Below are 14,925 nucleotides of genomic sequence, written 5' to 3'. Positions count from 1 at the left end.
GTGGAACAGAACTAAGAGTGCAGACATAATCCCTGATATTATGGTGATTGATACTTGACAAGAGTACTAAGTTCATGGGAAGACACTTAACTGACTGAGCCACTAGGTGCCCCTCAAATTATCCCTTTTTACGTAGAGCACAGGGTGCTAGATAGTGAGCCTTGTTTCAACAACAGAGCACAAGAGAAACCAAAGTAGAAAAGTTTATTATTCACAGGTCCTGGAGGAAGTACCCTGCAGGCCTCCAGGGACCATATGGGGAGATCAAGGCAGAGTACAGAGACACAGGACCCAGGGCACATGCCTTTACTAGGGTTTGTGAGTGGAGTTCCAATTTTAGTTTTGGGGTTCCAAATTTAGTTCAAGCCAAAAGAGCTGGTCTTTGATAAGCCATGTGGGTGTCTTGTTGACTTATTGATTTCAGTAAGGGTTAGGTGCTGGGAGACAGGGGAGATTGTTAGGAAGCTGTATCAGAAACTTGTATTTGCCTGTGAATCAGTAGGCTGTTCTCTAGGGCATGCGTGTGCATGAGAGGCTGTTGTCAGTTTAAGGTCACCACAGGCCTCTTAGCTAAACAAAATGGATGCCAAGGCAACAATACCAAAGATTAACTTAGCTAAACTCTCCACATGTGTTGGCAAGGATGTGAACTATTGAGATGATCATGTGTTGCTTTTGGAGATAGAAACTAGTACAGCCACTTTTAAAAATAGTTTGGCTGGGGACGCCTGGGTGGCTCAGTTGGTTAAGCAGCTGCCTTTGGCTCAGGTCATGATCCCAGCGTCCTGGGATCGAGTCCCACATCGGGCTCCTTGCTTGGCAGGGAACCTGCTTCTCCCTCTGCCTCTGCCTGCCACTCTGTCTGCCTGTGCTCACTCTCGCTCCTCTCTCTCTGACAAATAAATAAATAAAATCTTAAAAAAAAAAAAAAACTTAAAAAAAAGAAAAAAGAGATTGATTAGGAAAAAAAATAAAAAATAAAAATAGTTTGGCTGTTCCTCAAAAAGATGAACATAGAATTAACATATATGATACATCAATTCCATCCCTAAGTATGTATGTAGGACTAACACACACACACAGTGTACATATAGTTCTTAGCAGCAGTGTCCACAATAGCAAAGGAATATTATACTGGGCAATAAAAAGGAATGAAGTGCTAATACTTGCTATAAGGTGGATAGTCCTTGAGCATATGCTTAGTGAAAGAAGGTAGAAAAGGCCACATATTATGTGATTCCATTTATATAAAATGTTCAGAACAGGCAAATTTATAGAGAGACTAGTGGGAATTCAGGGCTGGGGAGTAGGTGGGGTGATTTGGATGTGACTGCTGATAGGTATGGAGTTTCTTTTAGTGGGGATGAAAATGTTCTGAAATTAGATTGTGGGGATGTTTGTACAGTGCTAGATATATAGTAAAAAACATTGAATTGTATGCTTGAAATGGGTGAACTTGAAGGTATGTGAATTACTATCTCAGTAAAGGTGTAAATAAAGCAATATAGAATATTTTTAGTTTCTTTGAAGGACAAGTTTTTAACCTATTTTATTCATTCATTCATTTATATTCATGTGTAACTGACATATTAGCAGCAGATAGACAACACAGTGATTTGACAATTAAACACGTTATAAAATGCTCACCATGGTAACTGTAGTTGCCATCTGTCACCATACAAAGTTACGACAGTATTATTGACTGTATTCCCTATATTGTACTTTTCATCCCCATGACTTATTTATTTTACAACTGGAAGTTTGTACCTCTTAATTCCCCTTTACCTATTTCACCTATTCTCTCCTTCCCCCAACAACCACCAGTTGGTTTTCTCTGTATTTATTAGTCTGTTCCTTTTTAATTTTTTTGTTAATCCGTTTTGCTTTTTAGATTGTCCATGTAAGTGAACTATGATATTAGTCTTTCTCTGACTTGTTTCAGTTAGCATAATACCCTTTGGGTCTACCCATGTTGTTGTGAATGGTAAAATTTCATTCTGTTTTATGGCTGAGTAATAATCCATTGTGTATATACACCATACCTTCTTTATACATTGTTCTCTTGGTGGACACTTAGGTTGCTTGCACATCTTGGCTGTTGTAAATTATGCTGCAGTAAGCATAGGGGTGCCTATGTCATTTCAAATTGGGTGTTTTCATTTTCTTTGGATAATACTTAGTAGTGGAATTATACAACCAGGTGTATGGTACTTCTGTTTTTAATATTTTGAGACTCTCCACACTGTTTTCCATTGTGGCCATGCCAGTTAACAGTCAGTCCTACCAAAAGTGCATGGAAGGTCTCTGTTCTCCATATCTTTGCCAGCACTTGTTATTTCTTGTCTTTTTGACACTAGCCATTCTGACTAGTATGAAGTGATATCTTACCATGATAACCCCCATTCCTTAAAGGAAGAAGCAATTATTTGTTTTCATGCCAAATTAGTATTTTTTCAAATTCCTTTACTGATATTATTGGATTAATACTAAATATTAATCCAATAATATTAATATTATTTTAATATTTTAAATATATTTAAATATTATTATTTTAATATTATTAATATTTTAATATTAATATTAAAAATTTTAATATTTTATTTCTGTATTTCTCTGTTTCCTATTATTGCTTCTGCATTCTGCACATAGAAGCAGGCAGCATATTGATTTTGCACTTGTGTTTCTTAATTTTCTGTCTACATTATTATGGTCTTATTCAGATTTTCTTTTGTCCCCAAATTGTATTTAACACTGTTAGCTGTGTTTTCTGGTTATGGGATAATGCCTTTCAGTATGCTGGAAGTGGTTGTACATATACATTTTGTTTACATTTTAACTATTTGAGGCTGATTGAATATTTTGTCTCCTAGATTTTACTTTCCTTACTGGTATTGTAACGGCAGCAACAGAACCTATCGGTATGGGATATCTCGAGGTGCTGAAGCTCCTCTTCTTGACGACTTTGTCATGGCCTACCTTTTTGCTCAGGTATCATTATGTTATCTTACTTGCATATGTGTTAAATGATAAGAATCTTGCTATGTAGTATAGCTCTTCATCAGGAAAATCTTCATATGTGGGAAAATTGATGTTCTGTCTTGGATAACAGGCACAGAAAGGTAACAGAGTTGAGTCTTCTTATCACTAATTTTTAATCCCATAACTTATACATAATAGAATTTATTTTAAAATGGTTCCCTTTATTGGCCCTTTTGAATTTTTTTTTTTTTTTAGTGTTTTAGGACATTTTAAGGATTTCACAAAGTTTAGATTGAGTTATACAACAGGATTCATGTAGATATGAGTATCTGGAATATAAGACAGTAAAATTTCCTCAGAGAAACTTTTTAAAATTCCTGAATAATTTCAGACTTAATTAGTGGATAGTGAAATGTAAAGAAAGTGGGAAAGTAAACAAAAAGTAAGCTACAGTAGTTGTTTAATTCCTCATAAGAGGATGACTGGGTGTTGTTACTTGATCTGAGAGTTGTGCTCTGGTTGTTTCTTTATTAATTAATTAATTGTTATTAATACTGTTATATGAAATTTTTATAGTATATTTGAACATTTTGTAATGCTTTCTTACCTATTACCTTAATTTAAACAGTAATTGAAATATTCTGTCATTAAATACTTTTGTTTTTTATGTGCCACAAAACTGAGGAGTAGAAACTAAAGAAAAAAAAATATTAGTGCTTTTGGGTAAAGATATACTGTTGTTATCCCAAAGATGTCAGATTAAGGAGTTCTGAATCAGATTTGCTAATATCATAGGAAATTATCCCACAGATCCTCATGGTTCACATTTCTAAGATGCTAGGAAGACTGGTTCAGTTTGTGAGCAACACATTGATAAATATTCCTTTTTGGGGGGTATGAGAACAAGCAACTTTTTTTTTTTTTTTAACTTTTTTTTTTCTATTCTGGTAAAATATACTTAGTAAAAGTTGCCTTTTTAACCCTTTTTGGGTGGGGACAGATTGATGCTGTTAAAGCTCATTCACATTGTTGTGTAACCATCACCCTGATTCATCTTTAGAACATTTTTCTTCTTTTTAGATTGAAACTTAGATTTAGATTGAAACTTTTTAGATTGAAACCTGTTAAACAGTAACTTGCCGTGCCCTCCCCTTGGCAGCCAACTTCTACTTTCTGTCTCTGTGGATTTGCCTATTGTGGGTGCCTCACATAAGTGGTATTATACAGCGATTGCTCTTTTGTGACTGACATATTTCTCTTAGCATAATGTCTTCAAGGTCTTTCATGTCATTGCGTGTGTTAGAATTTTCTCCTTTTTAAGGGTGAATAAAATTCCTTTGTATCTGTCACATTTTGTTTATCCATTTATCTATTAATAGATACTTGGCTTGCTTCCACTTTTTGGCTCTTAAGAATAACATTGCTATGAACGTGGGTATACAGATATCTCTTTAAGATCCTGCTTTCTGTTCCTTTAGATATATATCTAGAACTGGAATTATTGGATTATTTGGCAATTCTACGTTTAATTTTTTTTTGAGGAACTGATACACTGTTTTCTTTGGCAGCTGTCCCATTTTACATTCCACCAGCAGTGCATAAGTGTTCCAATTTCTCCACATCCTTGCCAACACTTACTTTCTGTTTTTCTGATAGCTATTCTGTGGAGTGTGGAGTGATACCTTGCTATGGTTTTAATTTGCATTTCCCTAGTGGTTACTGATGTTGAACATTTTTCTTAAGCTTTTTGACCATTTAAATATCTTCTTTGGGGAACTTCCTTTGCCCATTTTAAAATCAGGCTGTTGTCAAGTTGTAAGTGTTCTTTATATATTCTGGATATTAACCCCATGTCAGCTATATGACATATTTTCTGCCATTCTTTCGGTTGCCTTTCACATTTCTTGATGTGTACTATGATGTCCAAAGGTTTTTAATTTTTGATGTAAACAGATTTGTTTCTTTTTTTTTTTGATTACCTGTGCTTTTGGTGTCATATCCAAGAAGTCATTACTATCATGAAGCTTTTCCCCTATATTTTCTTATAACTGTTTTTTTGTTTTAGCCCTTAGGTTTAGATCTTTGATCTGTTTTGAGTTAATTTTTGTTGATGGTGTAAGGTAAGGTGCAATTTTATTCTTTTGCATGTGCATATCCAGTTTTTCCAGCATCACTTGTTGAAAAGACTATCTGTTCTCTATTGACTGGTTCTGGTGCTCTTGTCAAAAATAATATGACCACCACCCAGCTTTTATATAGCTTCCTTTTTTTGGTAGTCATTGGAAAAGGAGAGAGAGAGAGCGGCTTTTGAGAATAGATACTATGTGGTTATGACTTTCTGTTGCTTTTATGATTATATTATATCATCTGTGCTGAAAAACTGATTTTATTTTGGTGGCATGCTAGTTTAAATCCCATTAATAAGACAATTTTCCTAAACTGTTCATCTGCTTTACCCTAAAACTGTGGTATCTAATACTTTTGATTTAGAAAAAAATATGATTGATTTCTAATTTCTAATTTCCTAATTTCTAATTTTGTTTTCCTAGGAAGGATTTTCTCATCTAGGAAAGCAAAATAATTTCACAGTAAAATCCTAAATAGATAGATAATAAATACCACATGTAATTTTTCTATTTCTTAATGTTTCTATTTCTCTAAACCTGTGCCCAGAAAAATACATAAGGTAGTAATTAACTTATCCAGATTATATTGATATCAGGATGGATTATATGCATTTTATAGAATAAAGCGTGTTTGACCAGTGACATCATCAGAGTATAAGATTATGTTGATATTTTTTAATAACTAAAAAAATAGTTCAGCCACTGAACTATGAAGTCTGTTAAGACACTACTATAGAAAGATGGATTTAGAAAAGGTAAGCCAATAAAAGCCAAAAGTTAGATATCCCTTTTAAATTCATTTTCTTCTGAGGATTGCCTTGATACCATCAAATATGCGCAGCAAATAATTTGCTGCCGTGTGAACAATCCTTAATGAATTTCATATACTTGGCAAAAAAAATGTCTATTCACTCCATGTTGTTTCATCGGTTCATTTCTGATTTTGTGTCTGTAACAGTTTTCTTATTTTTCTGGGTGAATGCAGATAAAATTTTTTGGTTCAAATGTTGTCAGCTACCTAAATAAAAAACTATTTAAAAAAAATTTCTGTCTATTGGGGCACCTGGGTGGTTTGTTGGTTGAGCAGCTGCCTTCGGCTCAGGTCATGATCCCGGAGTACCAGGATTGAGTCCTGCATCGGGCTCCCGGCTCCATGGCAAGTCTGCTTCTCTCTCTGACCTTCTCTCTCATGTTCTCCTTCACTGTCTCTCTCTCAAATAAATAAATAAAATCTTTGAAAAGTTTTTCTTTTAATTTAAATTATCCAATGTATAGTACATAATTAGTTGTTGATATAATGTTCAATGCTTCATTAGTTGTGTATAATACCCAGTGCTCATCACATCACATGCCCTCCTTAATGCCCATCACCCAGTTACCCCACCCCTCCACCCACCTCCTAGAGACTCTTGACTCTGGAAAACTACTTTTCTATAGTTACAATTAAAGGCAATTTCATTTGTACACCTGCATTTTTAAAAGGAAGTTTAAAAATACTTGAAAATAGTATGCTTTGGTATTTGGGACTCTGTTTCAATTGAAATTTTTCTCTAATGAGCATTTGATTGATTATGTTCTTAGTGCTGCTCTTAATGGCTTTTCCTACATTTATTGTCTTTTGGGTATAAATTCCACAGAATATCTTAATGATCATAATTTATTATACTCTGGTCCTATGTAAAAAATGGAACAAAAGCAAGGTATTAAAAAGAATGTATCTTGGGGCACCTGGGTGGCTCAGTGGGTTAAGCCTCTGCCTTCGGCTCAGGTCATGATCTCAGGGTCCTAGGATCGAGCCCCACATCAGGCTCTCTGCTCGGCAGGGAGCCTGCTTCCTCCTCTCTGTGCCTGCCTCTCTGCCTATTTGTGATCTGTCTCTGCCAAAGAAATAAATAAAAAATCTTAAAAAAAAAAAAAAAGAATGTACCTAGCAATCAGTTACCCTTTTTAAAAACTTAAATTCAGTTAATTAACATAGAATACATTATTTCTTTTAGGGATACAGGTCTGTGATTCATCAGTCTTATATAATACCAAGTGCTCATTACAACACATACTCTCTCTAGTGTCCATCCCTCAGTTATCCCATCCCCCCATCCTCTCCTCCAGCAACCCTCACTTTGTTTCCTAAGATTAAGAGTCTCTTATGGTTTATTTCCCTCTCTGGTTTTGTCTTGTTTCACTTTTTCCTCTCTTTGCCTTGTTTCTTCAATTCCACTTAGCAGTGAGATCATATGATGATTGCCTTTCTTTGATTGACTGTTTCACTTAGCATAATACCCTCTAGTTCCATCCATGTTGTTGCAAATGGCAAGTTTTTATTTTTTGATGGCTGAGTAATATTCCTTTGTGTGTGTGTGTGTGTGTGTGTGTATGTGTGTGTGTGTATACACCACATCATCTTTATCCATTCATCTGTCGATTGACATCTGGGCTCTTTCCATAGTTTGGATATTGTGGACATTGCTGCTATAAACTTTGGGGTGCAGGTGCCCCTTCTTTTCCCTACATCTGTGTCTTTGGGTAAATAGCTAGTAGTGCAATTGGTGGGTTGTAGGGTAGCTCTATTTTCAGCTTTTTGAGGGAACTTCATACTGTTTTCCAGAGTTAGCCATCAGTTATCTTAATCAGAATAATTTACTTGCCCGTTTCCCTAAGTGTGGTGAGATAAATGTTAGCAAAACAAAATCTAACTCCTTCCGTGAATTAACTTTATGTTACCAATATTAAGCTTTTGTTTTGGTTAATAGTGGTTATTTCGTGATTTGTGCCTTTTAAATAATATAGTTTTTTTGTACTAAAATGCCTTCTAATTTATTAATAGGAAGTTAGCAAATATAATTTTAAATGTGTATTTATTTCTTTTAGTAAAATTATTATTTTTTTATTTTTTAAAAGATTTTATTTATTTGAGAGAGAGCATGAGCAGGGGGTGGACAGAGGGAGAAGAAGCAAACTACCTACTGAGCAGGCATGGGTCTCAATCCCAGGACCCTGAGATCATGACCTGAGCTGAAGGCAGAGGCTTAATCCACTGAGCCACCCCTATTTTCTTTCTTTTTTAAAAAAAAATTTATTTATTTATTTATTTATTTATTTGTAAACATATAATGTATTTTTATCCCCAGGGGTACAGGTCTGTGAATTGCCAGGTTTACACACTTAAAAGCACTCACCATAGCACATACCCTCCCCAGTATCCATAACCCCACCCCCCTCTCCCGACCCCCCGTCCCCCCAGCAACCCTCTGTTTGTTTTGTGAGATTAAGAGTCACTTATGGTTTCTCTCCCTCCCGATCCCATCTTGTTTCATTTATTCTTCTCCTACCCCTCTAAGCCCCCCCCATTACATCTCCACTTCCTCATATCAGGGAGATCATATGATAGTTGTCTTTCTCCGATTGACTTATTTCACTCAGCATAATACCCTCTAGTTCGTTCCACGTCATCGCAAATGGCAAGATTTCATTTCTTTTGATGGCTGCATAGTATTCCTTTGTGTGTGTGTGTTATATATACATACATACCACATCTTCTTTATCCATTCATCTGTTGATGGACATCTAGGTTCTTTCCACAGTTTGGCTATTGTGGACATTGCTGCTATAAACATTTGGGTGCACGTGCCCCTTCGGATCACTACGTTTGTATCTTTAGGGTAAATATCCAGTAGTGCAATTGCTGGGTCGTAAGGTAGCTCTATTTTCAACTTTTTAAGAAACCTGCATGCTGTTTTACAGAGTGGTTGCACCAGCTTGCATTCCCACCAACAGTGTAGGAGGGTTCCCCTTTCTCTGCATCCTCGCCAGCATCTGTCATTTCCTGACTTGTTAATTTTAGCCATTCTGACTGGCATGAGGTGGTGTCTCATTGTGGTTTTGATTTGTATTTCCCTGATGCCGAAGGTGGAGCACTTTTTCATGTGTCTGTTGGCCATCTGGATGTCTTCTTTGCAGAAATGTCTGTTCATGTCCTCTGCCCATTTCTTGATTGGATTATTTGTTCTTTGGGTGTTGAGTTTGCTAAGTTCTTTATAGATTTTGGACACTAGCCCTTTATCTGATATGTTGTTTGCAGATATCTTCTCCCATTCTGTCAGTTGTCTTTTGGTTTTGTTCACTGTTTCCTTTGCTGTGCAAAAGCTTTTGATCTTGATGAAGTCCCAATAGTTCATTTTTGCCCTTGCTTCCCTTGCCTTTGGTGATGTTCCTAGGAAGAAGTTGCTGCGGCTAAGGTCGAAGAGGTTGCTGCCCGTGTTCTCCTCAAGGATTTTGATGGATACCTTTCTCACATTGAGGTCCTTCATCCATTTTGAGTCTATTTTTGTGTGTGGTGTAAGGAAATGGTCCAATTTCATTTTTCTGCATGTGGCCGTCCAATTTTCCCAACACCATTTATTGAAGAGGCTGTCTTTTTTCCATTGGACATTCTTTCCTGCTTTGTCGAAGATTAGTTGACCATAGAGTTGAGGGTCTATTTCTGGGCTCTCTATTCTGTTCCATTGATCTATGTGTCTGTTTTTGTGCCAGTACCATGCTGTCTTGATGACGACAGCTTTGTAATAGAGCTTGAAGTCTGGAATTGTGATGCCACCAACTTTGGCTTTCTTTTTCAATATTGCTTTGGCTATTCGAGGTCTTTTCTGGTTCCATATAAATTTTAGGATTATTTGTTCCATTTCTTTGAAAAAAATGGGTGGGATTTTGATAGGAATTGCATTAAATGTGTAGATTGCTTTAGGTAGCATAGACATTTTCACAATATTTGTTCTTCCAATCCAGGAGTATGGAACATTTTTCCATTTCTTTGTGTCTTCCTCAATTTCTTTCATGAGTACTTTATAGTTTTCTGAGTATAGATTCTTAGCCTCTTTGGTTAGGTTTATTCCTAGGTATCTTATGGTTTTGGGTGCAATTGTAAATGGGATTGACTCCCTAATTTCTCTTTCTTCTGTCTTGTTGTTGGTGTAGAGAAATGCAACTGATTTCTGTGCATTGAGTTTATATCCGGACACTTTACTAAATTCCTGTACAAGTTCTAGCAGTTTTGGAGTGGAGTCTTTTGGGTTTTCCACATATAGTATCATATCATCTGCAAAGAGTGATAGTTTGACTTCTTCTTTGCTGATTTGGATGCCTTTAATTTCTTTTTGTTGTTTGATTGCTAAGGCTAGGACTTCTAGTACCATGTTGAATAGCAGTGGTGATAATGGACATCCCTGCCGTGTTCCTGACCTTAGTGGAAAAGCTCTCAGTTTTTCTCCATTGAGAATGATATTTGCGGTGGGTTTTTCATAATGGCTTTGATAATATTGAGGTATGTGCCCTCTATCCCTACACTTTGAAGAGTTTTGATCAGGAAGGGATGCTGCACTTTGTCAAATGCTTTATCAGCATTAATTGAGAGTATCATATGGTTCTTGTTCTTTCTTTTATTAATGTGTTGTATCACATTGATTGATTTGCGGATGTTGAATCAACCTTGCAGCCCTGGAATAAATCCCACGTGGTCGTGGTGAATAATCCTTTTAATGTACTGTTGAATCCTATTGGCTAGTATTTTGGTGAGAATTTTCACATCTGTGTTCATTAAGGATATTGGTCTGTAATTCTCTTTTTTGGTGGGATCCTTGTCTGGTTTTGGGATCAAGGTGATGCTGGCCTCATAAAATGAGTTTGGAAGTTTTCCTTCCATTTCTATTTTTTGGAACAGTTTCAGGAGAATAGGAATTAGTTCTTCTTTAAATGTTTGGTAGAAATCCCCTGGGAAGCCATCTGGCCCTGGGCTTTTGTTTGTTTGGAGATTTTTGATGACTGTTTCAATCTCCTTACTGGTTATGGGTCTGTTCAGGTTTTCTGTTTCTTCCTGGTTCAGTTGTGGTAGTTTATATGTCTCTAGGAATGCATCCATTCCTTCCAGATTGTCAGATTTGTTTGTGTAGAGTTGCTCATAGTATGTTCTTGTAATTGTTTGTATTTCTTTGGTGTTAGTTGCGATCTCTCCTCTTTCATTCATGATTTTATTTATTTGGGTCCTTTCTCTTTTCTTTTTGATAAGTCTGGCCAGGGGTTTATCAATCTTATTAATTCTTTCAAAGAACCAGCTCCTAGTTTTGTGATTTGTTCTATTGTTTTTTTGGTTTCTATTTCATTGATTTCTGCTCTGATCTTTATGATTTCTCTTCTCCTGCTGGGTTTAGGCTTTCTTTCTTGTTCTTTCTCCAGCTCCTTTAGGTATAGGATTAGGTTGTGTATTTGAGACCTTTCTTGTTTCTTGAGAAAGGCTTGTACCGCTATATATTTTCCTCTTAGGACTGCCTTTGCTGTGTCCCACAGATTTTGAACCATTGTGTTTTCATTATCCTTTTGTTTCCATGAATTTTTTCAATTCTTCTTTAATTTCCTGGTTGACCCATTCATTCTTTAGAAGGATGCTGTTTAGTCTCCATGTATTTGTGTTCTTTCCAAATTTCCTCTTGTGGTTGAGTTCTCTCTTCAGAGCATTGTGGTCTGAAAATATGCAGGGAATGATCCCAATCTTTTGATACCGGTTGAGACCTGATTTGTGACCCAGGATGTGATCTATTCTGGAGAATGTTCCATGTGCACTAGAGAAGAATGTGTATTCTGTTGCTTTGGGATGGAATGTTCTGAATATATCTGTGATGTCCATCTGATCCAGTGTGTCATTTAAGGCCTTTATTTCCTTGTTGATCTTTTGCTTGGATGATCTGTCCATTTCAGTGAGGGGAGTGTTAAAGTCCCCTACTATTAATGTAGTATTGTCGATGTGTTTCTTTGATTTTGTTATTAATTGGTTTATATAGTTGGCTGCTCCCACGTTAGGGGCATAGATATTTAAAAGTGTTAGATCTTCTTTTGGACAGACTCTTTGAGTATGATATAGTGTCCTTCCTCATCTCTTATTATAGTCTTTGGCTTAAAATCTAATTGATCTGATATAAGGATAGCCACCCCAGCTTTCTTTTGATGTCCATTAGCATGGTAAATTGTTTTCCACCCTCTCACTTTACATCTGGAGGTGTCTTTGCGTCTAAAATGAGTTTCTTGTAGGCAACATATAGATGGGTTTTGTTTTTTTATCCGTTCTGATATCCTGTGTCTTTTGATTGGGGCATTTAGCCCATTAACATTCAGGGTAACTATTGAGAGATATTAATTTAGTGCCATTGTATTGCCTGTAAGGTGACTGTTACTGTATATTGTCTCTGTTCCTTTCTGATCTACTACTTCTAGGCTCTCTCTTTGCTTAGAGGACCCCTTTCAGTATTTCCTGTAGAGCTGGTTTGGTGTTTGCAAATTCTTTCAGTTTTTGTTTGTCCTGGAAGCTTTTAATCTCTCCTATTTTCAATGATAGCCTAGCTGGATATAGTATTCTTGGCTGCATGTTTTTCTCGTTTAGTGCTCTGAATATATCATGCCAGCTCTTTCTGGCCTGCCAGGTCTCTGTGGATAAGTCTGCTGCCAATCTAATATTTTTACCATTGTACGTTACAGACTTCTTTTCCCGGGCTGCTTTCAGGATTTTCTCTTTGTCGCTAAGACTTATAAATTTTACTATTAGGTGATGGGGTGTGGACCTATTCTTGTTGATTTTGAGGGGGGTTCTCTGCACCTCCTGGATTTTGATGCTTGTTCCCTTTGCCATATTGGGGAAATTCTCTCCAATAATTCTCTCCAATATACCTTCTGCTCCCCTCTCTGTTTCCTCTTCTTCTGGGATCCCAATTATTCTAATGTTGTTTCGTCTTAGGGTGTCACTTATCTCTCGAATTCTCCCCTCGTGGTCCAGTAGCTGTTTGTCCCTCTTTTGCTCAGGTTCTTTATTCTCTGTCATTTGGTCTTCTATATCGCTAATTCTTTCTTCTGCCTCGTTTATCCTAGCAGTGAGAGCCTCCATTTTTGATTGCACCTCATTAATAGCTTTTTTGATTTCAACTTGGTTAGATTTTAGTTCTTTTATTTCTCCAGAAAGGGCTTTTATCTCTCCAGAGAGGATTTCTCTAATATCTTCCATGCCTTTTTCGAGCCCGGCTAGAACCTTGAGAATCGTCATTCTGAACTCTAGATCTGACATATTACCAATGTCTGTATTGATTAGGTCCCTAGCCTTCGGTACTGCCTCTTGTTCTTTTTTTTGTGTTGAGTTTTTCCGCCTTGTCATTTTGTCCAGATAAGAGTATATGAAGGAGCAAATAAAATACTGAAAGGGTGGCAAAGACCCCAGGAAAATGCAGTTTAACCAAATCAGAAGAGACCCCAAATCGTGGGAAGGAGAAAGGGGATAAAAAGAAGTTCAGAAAAAAAAAAATTGAAAAAAGAAAACAAATAAAATAAAAATATTAAAAAAGAAAAAAATTTATATATATCAGATAAACTAGTGAAACATTAAAAAAGAAAAGGGTAAAAGTTAAAAGAAATTTAGCAGAAGAAAAAAAAATTAAATTAACCGCAAGACTAAAGAATCATGGGGAGAAAGCCATGAGTTCCGTGCTTTGCTTTCTCCTCCATTGGAATTCTGCTGCTCTCATTGGTAGGTGAACTTTGTCTAGGCTGGATTTCTTGTTGTTCTTCTGGGGGGAAGGGTCTGTTGTAGTGATTCTCAAGTGTCTTTGCCCGAGGCGGAATTGCACTGCCCGTACCAGGGGCCGGGCTAAGTAATCTGCTCAGGTTCACTTTCGGGAGCTTTTGTCCCCTGAACGCTTTCCGTAGAGTTCCAGAGGACGGGAATGAAAATGGCGGCCTCCCAGTCTCTGGCCCAGAGGAGCTGAGAGCTCGGGGCCCCACTCCTCAGTGCGCCCTCAGAGAAAAGAGCCCAATCACTCCCGTTTCGCTGGCCTCCAGCCGCCCTCTGAGCTCACCCAGCCTGCGACCGGTTCAAAATAACCCCGAGCTGAGAGCTCACTCCTTGGCTCTGTCTCTGTAGCTGGCTTCCCCGTTCTAATACCTGCAAGCTCTGTGACACTCAGACACCCCCGATCCTTCTGTGACCCTGCGGGACCTAGGGCCACGCTGGCCCCGTGTGGGCTTCACCCCGGTTTAGCCTCTGGAGCAATGTCCCTCAGTGGAGCAGACTTTTAAAAGTCCTGATTTTGTGCTCCGTTGCTCCACCATTTGCCAGGAGCCGGCCCCTCCCCCCACGGTCTATCTTCCCATCGCTTTGGATTCACTTCTCCACCAGTTCTACCTTTCAGAAAGTGGTCAATTTTCTGTTTCTAGAATTGCTGTTCTTCTTCTCTTCGATCTCCCGTTGGATTTGTAGGTGTTTGCAATGGTTTGATAAGCTATCTAGCTGATCTCCTGCTACCTGATGTAGTCTCAGCCTGCTACTTCTCCGCCATCTTGTCTGCTCTCACCCCTGTTTTCTTTTTAATTAAATTATTTTTCAAGAATTTGTGTTAAACTTTAATTTCATGAGAGAAGTTATCACATTAAAAGGAAGGAGATATATACATGAAATAAAGAGAGTGACCCTGTATTTCTCTTATCCAGTTTAAAACCTTGTTTAAGGGGTGCCTGAGTGGCTCAGTCTTTTAGGCGTCTGCCTTGGGCTCAGGTCATGATCTCACGGTCCTGGGAATCCAGTCCTAAGTTGTCATTCTCCCTGCTCAGCAGGAAGTCTATTTCTCCTTCTCCCTCTGCCCTTCCCCCCAGCTTGTGTTCTTTCTTTCTCTCTCAAATAAATAAATAAATAAAATCTTTTACAAAAATAATAAAACCTTGATTAAATATTGCTATTTTAGCTAATATTTTAGATCATACCTTTCTTATCAAGAAAATTGCTATTTTTTTTTTAGAA

General features: G+C 37.3%; 1 protein-coding gene across 1 annotated transcript in view; it reads left to right on the top strand.

Moving 5' to 3' along the window:
- LOC111153517 (Janus kinase 2) overlaps positions 1-14,925 on the top strand; it is a 150,052-nt gene that overhangs the window by 77,435 nt on the left and 57,692 nt on the right. Inside the window, exon 5 of the mRNA XM_022512573.1 lies at positions 2,871-2,988. Coding sequence (XP_022368281.1) covers positions 2,871-2,988 — 118 coding nt within the window. The remainder of the gene's footprint in view (positions 1-2,870; positions 2,989-14,925) is intronic.

This window comes from Enhydra lutris, unplaced genomic scaffold (assembly GCF_002288905.1).
Source record: "Enhydra lutris kenyoni isolate GAN:26980312 unplaced genomic scaffold, ASM228890v2 scaffoldscaffold33, whole genome shotgun sequence".
NCBI classification, from domain to species: Eukaryota; Metazoa; Chordata; class Mammalia; order Carnivora; family Mustelidae; genus Enhydra; species Enhydra lutris.
The sequence above is the reverse complement of the archived record's forward strand: the minus strand, read 5'-3'. Positions and strand labels throughout refer to the sequence as shown.